The sequence below is a fragment of the Plecotus auritus genome (assembly GCF_963455305.1).
Source record: "Plecotus auritus genome assembly, chromosome: 7".
NCBI classification, from domain to species: domain Eukaryota; kingdom Metazoa; phylum Chordata; class Mammalia; order Chiroptera; family Vespertilionidae; genus Plecotus; species Plecotus auritus.
In genome coordinates, this window is record NC_137774.1 from 92,192,833 (window position 1) to 92,206,593 (window position 13,761).

General features: G+C 49.4%; 1 protein-coding gene across 1 annotated transcript; it reads left to right on the plus strand.

The window, feature by feature from the left end:
* Nucleotides 1-5,096: 5,096 nt before the first annotated feature.
* Nucleotides 5,097-13,024, plus strand: ZP3 (zona pellucida glycoprotein 3; the record flags this gene model as incomplete). The annotated part of the gene is made up of 8 exons (XM_080679691.1): nucleotides 5,097-5,381; nucleotides 7,402-7,524; nucleotides 9,574-9,673; nucleotides 9,752-9,929; nucleotides 10,026-10,143; nucleotides 11,955-12,046; nucleotides 12,187-12,314; nucleotides 12,782-13,024. 8 exons carry the CDS (start codon nucleotides 5,097-5,099, stop codon nucleotides 12,979-12,981), a joined length of 1,224 nt encoding a protein of 407 aa, XP_080535817.1. The 3' UTR covers nucleotides 12,982-13,024.
* Between the last annotated feature and the right edge of the window lie 737 nt (nucleotides 13,025-13,761).

Sequence of the window (13,761 nt, forward strand, 5' to 3'; positions counted from 1 at the left end):
GATTTTCAATAAAGTTTCATAAAATTTTCCTCAAAGATCTTACAGCTTTTTTGTTGGTTTGTTTTATGCCTAGTAACCTCATATTTTGTTTCAGTAGTTGCTTTTGAAAACTTATTAATAGCCTTTTTCTGAAATTGGATCCCATTGTCTTCTCTTTCACTTGAATCTGACTTAGAGAGGGTTTATTTTTAACTTTTTTATTTTTAAAATATTTTTAATTGACGAGAGAGGGAGAGAGAGAGAGAGATATTTGTTGGTCCACTCATCCTGTGGCTGATTCTTGTATGTGCCCTGACCAGTGATCAAACCTGCAACCTTGGCTTATCAAGATGACATTCTAACCAACTGAGCTCCTCTGCCAGGGTGAGAGAGGGTTTGAAATTCTGTTTACCCTTTACCCAGATTCAGCAAATGTGACCATTTGCTACACATGCTCTCTCGTATCTCTTTACACTTGTGTAAATATGTGTCTATATATGTATGTACATATATATATATATATATACACACCGACATATGCTTTTTTTCTAAACACTCGGCATCATCCCCTCACATTAGGAGGCACCTGATGTCAGTTTATCCCATTATCTCACTAATGGTAGTTAACTTTGACAATATGGCTAAAGTGGTGTCTGCCAGATTTATCCACTATAAAGAAACCACTTGAGAGAAACCAAGATGGCAGCATAGGTAAGCACCTAAACTGCTGCCCCGCACAACAATTTCAAAACCACAACTAAAAGACAGAACGGACACTATCCAGAACCACAGGAAAGCTGGCTGAGTGGAAATTCTACAACTAGAAGGAAAGAGGAAAGCTCACGGAGAAGGAGTGGCAAAGAGCTGAGGTACGGAGACACTCGCACGCAGAGAGGAAGGGCGGTGGAGTGCCTGGCTGGCTTTCTCTGGCGGGAGGGGGAAGGAAGCCCCCAACTGCACTGACCCCCAGTTCTGACTGCACTGAACCTCAGTTCCGGGCAAAACCCTGTGGACCCAGGCTCATACAGGAGGAGTTTGGACTGTCAGGTAGAGAGAAAGGCACACGGAAACTTGGAGACTCGGAGACTCAGGGGAGCCGCGGCAGCAGGGGTCTGGAGGCGCGAGTGCACACAAAGACTGACTGCGGAGGTTGCCACAGGCTATCCCTAGCGGAAGGGAGTCGGAAGCTCCTGACTGCACTGAACCCCAGTTCCGACAGCACTGAACCCCAGTTCCGGGCGAGCCCCTGGGGACCCACGCTCTTACGGGGGAAATCTAGACTGTAAGGCGGAAACTCGGGAACCGCGGAAGGCAGAGGTCTGGAGGTGCGCACGCAAGGGCAGGGCTGACGGGAAACCAAGACTGTCTGCTCCGCCCTGAGACTCCACCCCTTCCAAGTTGATCACAGAGGCTTTTGCAATCTGGCAAGGCTAATCCTATAAGGCTGTCTCCAGCACCGAAAATCTCCCAGTGTAGACACAGCTGATCCTCACAGCCAACTGGCCTGGAGGTCAATTCCTCCCAGTGATACCAACAACAATCAAGACTTAACTACAACAAGGCTGTACACACAGTCCACAAAGGGGTGCACCAAGAGTGTCCACCTCAGGTTAACTGGGGAGGCCGACCCACGGGGCCATATAGGAAACCTAGCACACAAAGCTACCCTACCAACTCAGGGAAGCAGTGAAAAATGGGGAGACGAAGAAACAGATCACAAATGAAAGAAATGGAGGAAAACAAACGACTGGATATAGAATTAAAAACAACGGTTATAAGGCTTTTCAAGAATATTCTAGAAAAGGCTGATAAATTTAGCGAGACCCTTGAAGATATGAAAAGGACCAACTAGAAATTAAACATACACTGACTGAAAGAAACCACTTAATCCTTTGTAATTAATAAAGAATCTTTAGGGAGAAACTTTGAAACTATGCATTCAAACTTTCATCAACTAGGTTTATTGTGGTAAAACATACATACCATAAAATTTACCATTTTAACCAATTTTAAGTGCACAATTCAGTGGCATTCAGTACATTCACATTGTTGTGCAAGCATCACTACTATCCATCTTCAGAACTTTTCCTCTAGCTTTATCAAGATATAAGTGACAGCCCTAACTGGTTTGGCTCAGTGGATGGAGATGCAGCCTGTGGACTGAAGGGTCCCAGGTTTGATTCTGGTCAAGGGCATGTACCTTGGTTGCGGGCACATACCCAGTAGGGGGCGTGCAGGAGGCAGCTGATCGATGTTTCTCATCGATGTTTCTAACTCTCTATCCCTCTCCCTTCTTCTCTGTAAAAAATCAATAAAATATATTTTTTAAAAAGATATAAGTGACATATAGCATTGTAGAAGTTTAAGGTGTACAGCACATTGATTTGATACTTTTACATATTGCCAAATGATCATCACCATAGATTTAGCTAATATCTCCATCATACATACCATCAACTAATTTTTTAACATGCACGGATAATTCTTGCCTGAATCTATTACTATGATGATTGCAAATGGTTATTAGCTGGCATTCTAGTGTAAGGAAATTTCAATTTTACAGAAAAAGTTTTCCCACCTATGTATTTTTATCATCAGCACGGATGCTCATGGATTCTTATTCAGTGTGTAGTTTTTATTGTCCTATTCATTTAATGCACAGTTGTCCCCAATTGGGCCAGTGGGATTACCTTCCTCCCCTCCCCCTCCCTCTGCTCCCCTCCCACCTCAGTCACCACCACCATTCAGTTTGCTCTTGTGTTCTTTTGACACATCCTTGTCATTTTGTGAGCATTTTTTTTGGCTTAACAGTATGTTGCAGAGTCTCCTTGTATTTTTTGGCCTTACCCTTGAATCAGCCTACTCTCCAAGGATCCCTGGGTTCTGCTTTTACAGAGGAATAGTACTTAGAAACCAACATCTGGGCGATAAGGAATGTTAAGAAAAATGCTATGCTCTGGGCTGGTGGCCGGGCCTTTGGTGCATTCTGGCCACCAGAGGGCAGCACTTCTCAGAAAAAAAAAATGCAAAAGACCCAGAATCTTGCTTGGGCTGGGCAGGCCATGCTTCCTGATGGAGGTGTCTCTAGTTCTCTTTCCAAAAAAGAGAAATGCACACACACACACACACACACACACACACACACACTCACACAAAAACAGAAACAAAAATGAGAAACACAAGCCCCATGCCACTTGCTTACCACCACTCCATGCATATAAAGACACCCCTATCGCCCTAGTGGTTTGGCTCATTGGATAGAGCATCGGCCTGAGGACTGAAGGGTCCCAGGTTCGATTCTGGTCAAGGGCACATGCCCCAGTTTTGGGCTCAATCCCCCTTGGGGGGCATGCAGGAAGCAGCCAATCAATGATTCTCTCTCATCATTGATGTTTCTACCTCCCTCTCCCTTTCTCTCTGAAATCAATAAAAATATATATTTTAAAAAGGCACCCCATCCTCACCCAGACTGCCCCCACCAGTACATGCCTCATCTGACCCTCACCAATTTCTTCATATCTTCTAAGGGGGGTTAGCTCTGAGGCAGAGAGCAAGAGGGATGGATATGAGGCTTCCGGGAGTTCCTGATTTCTCATCACCAGCCCACCCCACCCTATGCGAGCACAACTCAAAAACACAGCTGTGGGTAGTAAGTACGGAGAGGCCCCTTCCTTCCCCAGTGAGGCCCCTGTCTCTTAGCTAGTTGTCCCTCAGGGGCCTCAGGCCACAGCTGGCTCCCTCCTTCTGGCCTGGAAGGCAGGAAACCCAGAGAGGAGGGCTTCCACAGGGGTAGGCCACCAAAGTGAGCTTGCAGCCTGTGCTCTGAGTTCCTACCTGCTTCTCTCTGTTGACTGTCCGTATCTGCCCTCCACCCCCATGTTGATCAGCTCAGAGGGAGTTGTGGGGTAATATCTTCCTTCCATTTATTTTTTCACAAGTAAACTAGAATATTAAACACACACACACACACACACACACACACACACACAAATACCAATGGGGTATTTCAACAATTTAAATGTATGGTTCAATTACTTTATTTTATTTATTTATTTTATCTTTTTCTTTCTTTTTTCTTTTTTGTGGTTCAATTACTATAGAGGCATGCATTTACAACTGAGTACATACTTCTACCCCTAGGAATTAGGTGCCACTAATTTTTGTATTTCTCCTTCCCTCCGGAAGGAGTTTTACCCAGGCCTGGCAGAGCAGGCTATTGTAAATGCTGACCCTGTCCGTCCTTCTCTACCCTCTCGCACCAGGACTGGTGCAGTAGCCTCCTGACCCTTGACTCCAGTCAACGGCTTCCAGGAAGAGCTAACCAGATCACTCACCTGATTCAGGCCCCTCTGTGGTGCTTCTCCATTGCAGAGTAAAATCCAGCCTCTCAGCCAGCACCTTCATGATCCTCCCTAGCCCTCTAAACTGCCACTCTTGCTCCTCCACACCCCCCCATCTGAAGCTCCACAACTCTGAGTTCAAATTGCCCCCTCCCCAGCCCATACAGTGTCCTGTCTACACCTGATTTCACACAGCTGCCTCTAACTAAACTGACCTCCCCTCCTATCTTCCATAATGTTGGGCAGCAGGTCAAAATTTGCCAGCTCCTAATGATGCCTCTTCCTGCTCTTACTTGGAATAAGCTACCTGCCTTCTCCAATAAAATTCTACCCACCCTTCAATCAAGACCTTTCTCTTGGCCTCCCTCATTGACCTGGGACAGCTCTTAGCTCCCTCAGTGGGCTATGAGGACAGGGCCAGCAAAGGGTGGGCATGAGGGGTGGGAGTAGAAAGGGATGAGAAATTATGATTGACCATGCTGCCAGGTCACACTTCTCAAACTTTAACATGAATACAAATCAACTGGGGAGGGAGTGTAAAACCAGATTCTGACCCTGTGGTTTGGGTGGGGCTGAGAGCCTGCATTGCTAACAAGCTCCAGGTGAGGCCCATGCTATTGCAGGGGGTGCCAATGTGAGCAGCAAGAGCCTACCTGACTGGATTGGCTGAGGTAGAGGGGGCAGGTGGGAGCCCAGGTGTGAGTGGCCATCATCCAGGGTATAAGAGGGCAGGTGGTGGCTGCCCAGCAGTTACTAGAGGGAGTGTTTGTAGGTGTCATGGCGCTTAGCTATGGGCTTTTCATCTGCTTTTTGCTCTGGGGAGGCACGGAGCTGTGCTACTCCCAGCCCATATGGCAGAGGGGGACCCCCCGCGTTGTGGTGAAGTGTCTGGAGGCCCAGCTCATGGTCACTGTCAGCAAAGACCTTTTTGGCACCGGGAAGCTCATCAGGCCTGCAGACCTCACCCTGGGCCCCGAGGACTGTGAGCCCCTGGTCGCTATGGACACCGATGATGTGGTCAGGTTTGAGGTTGGGCTACATGAGTGTGGCAACAGCCTGCAGGTGAGGCTTGGGCCTGGCATGGGTGGGAGGACATGGGAGAGGTGGCCCGCAATGGGGAGTGTGGATTCAGAGACAGAGTAGCTGGGATAGGACCACTCCCTTTCACTTGTTGGGTGGGAGGAGGAGCAGCTGAGGCCTAAAGCTGGGCTGGGCGGGGCGGGGTGGGGGGGGGGACGGGCGCGGGAGGGGGCGCTGGGGAAGATGTGGTGGCTCCTGCCTTTAGTTGGCCAAATTAGGTAGGTGGGTGGAGTCCAGAGGGCAGTGCATTTTAGGTCAGACTGGGGAGTGAGGGCTTAATGTGGGAGGCATGTTCGGGAGGAGAACTGAGTTGTCCAGGCCAGACCTCTTCCGTAAAGTGGGGGGTTAGTAAGTCCCCACTTAATGTCATAAATAGGTTCTGTGCCTTTCAGCAAAATGGCCTATAATGAAACCAATTTTACAACAGGCTAATTGAACTAATGCTATAATGAAACTGCTATCCTCAGACTAGGAGGGACCTTCCAGCAGGCAGAGCTGGTGGGGCACAGATCCCTAGCTGGTCCACAATCCCCTGGACCAACTTCATTCTGCTTCATGGAGAACCTGTCTTCCCCTCCCTCATGGGGCTCCCACTTCTGCCCACCCAGCTCTGGACTCGAATCTTAGTAGTTGGCTGGGGTGGGGCGGGACAAGCCCAGCCCCTGGAGGCATCCACCTGGAGCTCTAGCGTTAGGTGTGGTTCCCAGGGTTTGCCTTGAAGACTCCTGGGCTCTTGTATCCCTGGGGAGAGGGCTGGGAAGCCAGCGAGGAGCAGTAGTTATTTAAGGAATTAGTCTAGCTTAGTAACTCTCAAATCCTTGCATTGGATTCAGCTGTTAAAACTAAGCTGGGGCTTTTAGAACTCCCAGTTCCTATATCCTAGATCAGTGGTCGGCAAACTCATTGGTCAACAGAGCCAAATATCAACAGTACAACGATTGAAATTTCTTTTGAGAGCCAAATTTTTTAAACTTCTTCTAACGCCACTTCTTCAAAATAGACTCGCCCAGGCCGTGGTATTTTGTGGAAGAGCCGCACTCAAGGGGCCAAAGAGCTGCATGTGGCTGTCGAGCCGCAATTTGCCGACCACGGCGCCTAGACTAAACCAGAACAGAAGTGGGAGCCAGACGTCAGTATCTTTAAGATCCCAGATGACTCCACTAGCCTGACAAGTGCAGTGTGTCCTGTGATTGGTTTCCCAATCTTGCCTGATAAGGATCATCTGGGTTCAGGGCTGCTTGGGAATGACTCCTGTGCCATTCCACAGGCCACACTTGGTTTACTACCCTGCTGTCCTGAAAATCTTAACTTTTGAACATTTTCATTTTGCAATGGGCCCCACAAATTATGCAGCTGGTCTGTCTGGGCACTCTTTAATAGAAAGCTAGGGCTCTCCCCTGAAGATTGAGGGGTTGGGTGGGCCAGGCAACCACTTGGGCCCCAGGTGATCTCCTAAAAAGCTGATTAGAAGCTGCAAATTGCTCCAGTGGCACCTGCCTGTACTCTTCCTGCCTCAGGCAGCCACTGAACCCATTTGGCTTTCTGTGAAATGGGCGAGAGAATAAGTCAGAAGAGGCAGGGCACCCTAGTGCTAAGTGAGCCTCCAAGGGGAACTTAACAAGGAGCAGATGTGGGCCTAGAAACCAAAGTAACTTGGAACTTTCTGGCTTCATCCTGGTGGCTTTCTTGGCCCAGGCCTCCCCTGAAAGAGGAAACTGGGTGTGGATTGGGGTGGCAGCCTGAGCAGAGGAACATGCCCAGCACCTCTAGCTCTGGGAGTTGAACCAGACCCCTGCAGTGCCCTCAACACTTCAAGAACAAAAAGACTGAGGCGTGAGGGTGGCGCCTGTCCAGGCTCTCCATGGGTCGCAGCAGAGCAGGCTTTGGGTCCGGGCCTGTGTTCTCCCGGCCTCCGTTGGGCTCCCCTCCCTGCTCCCTTGCCTAGGTTGGGCCCAGCTCTGACAGGTGAAGCTGGTGGGGTTGACCCTCCTCTTTCCTTCAGGTGACCGAGGATGCCTTGGTATACAGCACCTTCCTGCTCCACAACCCCCGCCCTGCTGGAAATCTGTCCATCGTGAGGACAAACCGTGTGGAGGTGCCCATAGAATGCCGCTTCCCCAGGTCAGTGTGGGAGGAGCTGTCAAGCTGCCACTGGTGCCAAGGCCCCTTGTCAATCCCGTCAGCCTCCCAGCAGCATCTGGCAGCATGGCTGCAAGAAGGTGGAAGTGCTTGGGCTGTGGTCACTGCCCTCAGCCCTGGGTGGAGTCAGGGGCCTCCTGAGCCTCTGAAATGCATCTGGGCCACAGCTGCCCCTTGGTGAAAGCTGTCCAGGCCCCCCTTGGAGTTCAGAACACTTTTTCAATAGTGTAGGGGGAGGTTCCAAGCTCTGACCAACACATCCGGCTGTTTCCCTGTGGTTTAACCCAGTCCACGTGCATGGGTGGGGGAAGCCCCTCAAGCCCTGAGCGCTAAGCAGTGCCTGTGAGCTTTGGCACTGTGGTTTGAGGAGAGGGTGGCTGTGGCTTATAGTACAACACAGGGTCCTGTGCTGGGGGAAGGTAGGGGAGGATGGTGCTGATATCGTGAGGTTACAGGGATGAGCATGCGCCAGGAGAGAGGTCAAGGGAGGAGTTCCTGGATGGGGCCTTGGGACAGGTGAGGCTGAGACAGTCTAGGCAGAGCCACATATACCCCAGGGGAGAGCAGTGAGTCACTAGTAGGGGCTGGGGCCTGGGGCCTATGGCTTAATAAAGGGAGGGGGACAGATGGGTTCTAAAGGCCAGAGATGCAGTGAAGGTGTTCAGGCTCAGTTTAGCAGGTGCCCCTCCCCAAGCACCAAACAGAATGAGAACTGATTCTTCAACCTGGAAGGTCCTCTGGAAGCTGGTAGGAGAGACAATGTGGGAGTTGGTGGGACCAGCTGGAGACTGGGGTGAGAGAAGACCTGACCTCTGGCAGCTGACTTGAGAGAGCTAAGGAGAGCTGGAGGAGCTGGGTGCCTGATGATGTTGGGTGAGGGAGATGGAGTTGCCAAGGGCAGGCCTCTGTGCCTGGCCTCCTATTGGCCAGAGACTTGAAGCCTTGCTGGGATCATGGCCATCTCTCACTTCAAAATAGCTCTGCTTGGGACTGAACGGAGCATATTGGCTCACCCGGCCTGATGTCTGCAGACCGTGGGGAGGCTTGCCTCAACTGAGATACCTTATCCTAGCTCCAGTTAGCAGAGGTCTGGTTCTTGAAGTAGCCTTTTCCATGAGACCCCCCTGGGGTCAGCGGGGCAGATGTCTTGAGACACCTGACTGCTTCCAGGGCCTTCCTGTCTCAGTTTAGGCTCAGAGTATCTCACTAGCTTCTCAAGAACCAGAGGCCCGTGCCCCCCCCCCCCCCCCCCCCCCGCCTGCTGCTTCTTGGTCCGGAAGGAAGGATGTCTGGTCTAATTAGCATATTATGCTTTTATTATTATAGACGGTTTAGTGAATTTTGGTGCATTGCTAAAAATCCTGGCCTAAGAGCAAGGTCAAGCATGCACACATGTTAGAGAAGTGGATTTAAAAGATTGCCTCAAGCCCTGACCGGTGTGGCTCAGTTGGTTGAGCGTCATCCCTTGCACCAAAAAGGTTGCTGATTTGATTCTGGTCAGGGCACATGCCTGGGTTGCGGGCTTCATCCCCAGAAGGGAGTATGCAGGAGGCAGGTGGTCAATGTTTTTCTCTCCCCTCAGTCCCCTCTCAAGTCAATAAAAACATATTTATATATATATAAAAGAACCAGAGGCTTAACTGCATCTGTCTCTGAAGACTTCTTCACTAGAACTGGCCTCAAGAGTCCTGAGTAGTACAGAGAGGGACTGTGGCCTCAGACCCCACACCTGAGCCTCCCAGGTGAACCTTAACAAGGAACAGATGTGGGTCTAGAAACCAAAGTAACTTGAGATGGCTGCCTTCATGCTGTAGCTCAGATGTCCTCGTGGCTGGGAGGAACCACTCACACATGTTGAGTACAGGAGGTTAAGGGACAGGCTCAGACTTCATGTGACTGTTCAGCTGCCTTGACTAGCTGTCTGGCTGGGTCACAGCTAAAGACTTTGCAATGAGGTAGAAGTGAGACCCCCTCTAATGTGGAGCCATATGGGGTGAGCCCCATGACAAGTAGCTCCTGTTCTCTTCCCAGGCAGGGCAATGTGAGCAGCCATGCCATCCTTCCCACCTGGGTGCCCTTCAGGACCACAGTGTTTTCGGAGGAGAAGCTGGTTTTCTCCCTGTACCTGATGGAGGGTAAGCAAGGAGGGCTGTCAGGGGGAGCTGTCGGGGAGCTGGCAGGGAGAGGCTCTCACTCCTGACTGTGTCCTTCAGAGAACTGGAGCTCTAAGAAGAGGTCCCCCACCTTCCAGCTGGGAGATACAGCCCACCTCCAGGCCGAAGTTCACACTGGCAGCCACGTGCCACTGCGACTGTTCGTGGACCACTGTGTGGCTACACCGACGCCAAATCGGAATGCCTCCCCTTATCACACCATTGTGGACTTCCATGGGTGAGGGCTGGGCTGCCTTTCTGGGGAGCCCTCATAACATGACCTATACCACCTTCCTCGGCCTTTAACTTCATTCTTCACTCATTCTCTTCAAAGTTGTCTTGTGGATGGCCTCTCCGATGCTTCATCTGCTTTCAAAGCACCCAGACTGGGGCCAGAGACTCTCCAGTTCACAGTGGATGTGTTCCACTTTGCTAATGACTCCAGAAACATGGTAATACCTCCTCTTGATACCCAGAACTTTAGGGGTCAGGCCAATCAGGCTTACTCTGCTGCTTTAGCTCTCTAGTTGTCTCAAGTAATAACTTAATAGCTCTGCCCCGCCCGCCCATCCCAGTAACTCCACAACTTGCCAAGTAGATAAAGCCATGGCTCTAGAGAGATCTTCAAGGAGAAGGCATGGGTGACACAGTCCCTTGGATAGGTAGCAAACCCATGAAGGATAGAGACAGAATTAGGGGTCCTAGAAATAGGACAAAGTAGAAGAGGAACCCAGGAGACTTAGCTGACGGTTCAAATAAGATGAGCACCAACAACCATGGCATTTGGTGACCAGGTCACTGATCTTGTCCTTGCCAAGGTCAGCAGGGCCAGAACCCAGATGATGAAGGGAGTGGGGGTTGAGTAAAGGAGTTGACAAAAGCAGGTGTCAGCTTTCCAGAGGCTTTCTAGAAGGACAAGGAAAGCAGGTGAGAACTTTTCATACAGCGAAGCATCTTAAACTCGATCATAGGCTAGACCCGTGGTCGGCAAACTGCGGCTCGCGAGCCACATGCGGCTCTTTGGCCCCTTGAGTGTGGCTCTTCCACAAAATACCACGGCCTGGGCGAGTCTATTTTGAAGAAGTGGCGTTAGAAGAAGTTTAAGTTTAAAAAATTTGGCTCTCAAAAGAAATTTCAATCGTTGTACTGTTGATATTTGGCTCTGTTGACTAATGAGTTTGCTGACCACTGGGCTAGAGGATCCTTTTGGGGATAGGGATTTGAGGTTGACTTCAGAGGTGGTCCAGTGGGGAGGACGGGCCTAAGATTTTATACAGGTGGTCGCCTGAGCTGGTATCTGCATCTCCAGGGATAGGGAGGTACTAAGAGACCAGAGGACAATGCTAATCAGTGGCAGGTAGCCCAAGCTCTGGGAGGGTTCTCCCTCAAAGGTGGGCTATATGGCCTAGCTCAGTGGTCAGCAAACTGCGGCTCGCGAGCCGTGGTTTGCCGCTCTGTTGACTAATGAGTTTGCCAACCAATGGCCTAGCTGACTGTGGCCATGGCACGAGAGAGAAGGAACAGCTTATTTAAGAGCTAATGGGGAACCACCCTAGAATCTTAGGCCCCAGTTAGCATCTGAAAAAATGTACTGAGAAGAAGCTGAGGATAAAAACAGTTCCCTCCTGGAATAGGGACTCTCAAGGCCCCAGAACCCTTCTGTGGTGGGGCCCATAGAAGTGCCTCCTGCCTTGTTTGTTTCCGAAATGGTTTCCCTGCCTGTATACTTGGCCACTAGGTGGTGGCCAAGGTTTGTGGCTCTGCAGAAGGCTTCAGAGAGAAGGTGTTAGAATTTCCATGCCCTTGCAGGGTTGGCAGGGGGCTGTTGATGTGCCAAGTAGAGTATAAAATAGGACCTCTGGCTGAGGATGTCCCTCTCAAGAGGACCAGAGCTGACTTGAGCCTTGGCTTTGTCCAAATTTTACCTACCCCAGGTGGTCTGGGGGATAATGGCCCCTTTGGGCTTGATTCCTGGCCCTAGCCCCAAGATTCTGACTTAATGGGCCTAGGTTGGGCATGCTTGGTGATTAGACAAGTTTGGGAAAGGCTGGGAAGTTAAAGATGATGGGTTCCAATTTAGAATCCAATTTGCTACTTGCTCTGAAGTTTTAGACAAGTTAATCTCTGACCTTCTGTTGCCCCATCTCTAAAATGTAGCTCTTCCACCCCTCCTCCCAAGGGTTAAGGGTTATATAAGAAATGACTTATTAAAGTCACTGATACAGCTTAGAGCTCCCCTAGTAATAACTGCTTTTACTTCCAGATATATATCACCTGCCATCTGAAGGTCACTTCAGCTGACCAAGTCCCAGACCAACTAAACAAAGCCTGTTCCTTCAGCAAGTCTTCCAACAGGTGAAGAGATGAGATTGGACATGGCTGGGGTAGAAAACCTGATTGACCACCCTTGTGTCTATTTCCCAACATGAATATTATCAGCAAACTGTTTCTTGCAGGCAACCCAGTCATCTGATCCTCTTGTCTTTCCCTCTCAGCTGGTCCCCAGTAGAAGGCACTGCTGATATCTGTCACTGCTGTAACAACGGCAGCTGTGGCATTCCAAGCCGTTCCAGGAGACGGGTGGGACAGGGGCAAGAGTCTGCTTCCCGCAGGCGCAGACACGGTAGGTCTTAAGTTGGCCATAGGGCTATTGCTCTCCCCTTGGTCTAGGGTACTTGCTGTCATTTTAGGGTAACATTCTTCTCCCTTATCCCCCATTTAAAGATGTTTACTCCTAGGGGTGCAATTTTGAGCTTTCTTAACAAAATATATTTTTATTGTTATAAGAGCGGAAGGGAGAGGGAGAGAGAGATAGAAACATCAATGATGAGAGAGAATCATTGATCAGCTGCCTTCTGCATGCCCCCTACTAGGGATCAAGCCTGCAACCCGGGCATGTGCTCATGACTGGAATTGAACCTGGGACTCTTTAGTCCACAGGCCGATGCTCTGTCCACTGAACCAATCCGGCTAGGGCTTGAGCTTTCTTGATTAAAAGAAAACCTAGTTCAGCCCATTGAGGCAGAGCAAAACCCTTAACCCGATTCCTGGTGAGGGACAAAGGTGACCCTTGGGTGTCTCATCTTTCAGTGACAGAAGAGGCAGATGTCACAGTGGGGCCACTGATCTTCTTGGGAAAGACTGCTAACCCTGATGTGGAGGAGTCGACCTCTTCTCTCACCTCTTTGATGCTGGGTTTAGTCTTAGCAATGGTGGCATTCCTGACTCTGGCCAACATTGTTCTGGGTCTTGCCAAGTGGCGTCAGGCTGCTTTCCACCCTGTGAAGTGACCTGTGTATGCTTCCCAATAAAAGAAGTGTTAGCAAAACATTCAAACCTGTAAAGAATTTTGTGAGTTTATTTGAGCCAAACTGTCAACAATTGCCAAGAAGCAATATCTCAATAGAACGGTGGTTTCTCATCTATTTTTATACATTGAAATCAAAGGAAGGGATATGAGTGGGTTACATGAAATCCATTGATGATAGATTAGAGAGGCGGGAGAAAACAAAGCAGGGAAACCCCTGGGATTGGATAAAAAGTAAAATCATAGACACATACTTAGGTGGGTGCAGGAACCATTAACATGATAACAATGAAGGAATTTGTGGTATCTGTCCTGGCACCCAAGCACATTAGGTTGAGCCCCAAGAGGTTTGGAAAAAGGGAAGTTACAAGTTACTCAGACATTTCAAGGATCTTATTATAGATGCAAAAAGACAAGCTCAGTTAAGGTAAAGGTTGACCTTGTCAGTGAAGATACTGGCCTAGGATGTAACTACCCACCATAACTGTTTTTAGTTAAAGATTAATTTCAGACCATCCTTTGTGGTTACTTTAGGTCTCTGAGTTTGCAAGACCGTCATGCAGGCCTCCCCTGAGCTTGTCAGGTCAGCATGTGGCCCCTTTAGTCCACAAAAGAAAGTAACCTTTGGGGTGTAGTGCAGTGTCTACAGATGGGGGTGAACTGGAGTGGTTGTGGGCAGGAGGGACAGACTGTAAAACAGCACCATGGGTTCAAATAGCACAATCTTTTTTTTTCTTTTTTTTATATTTTATTGATTTTTTTA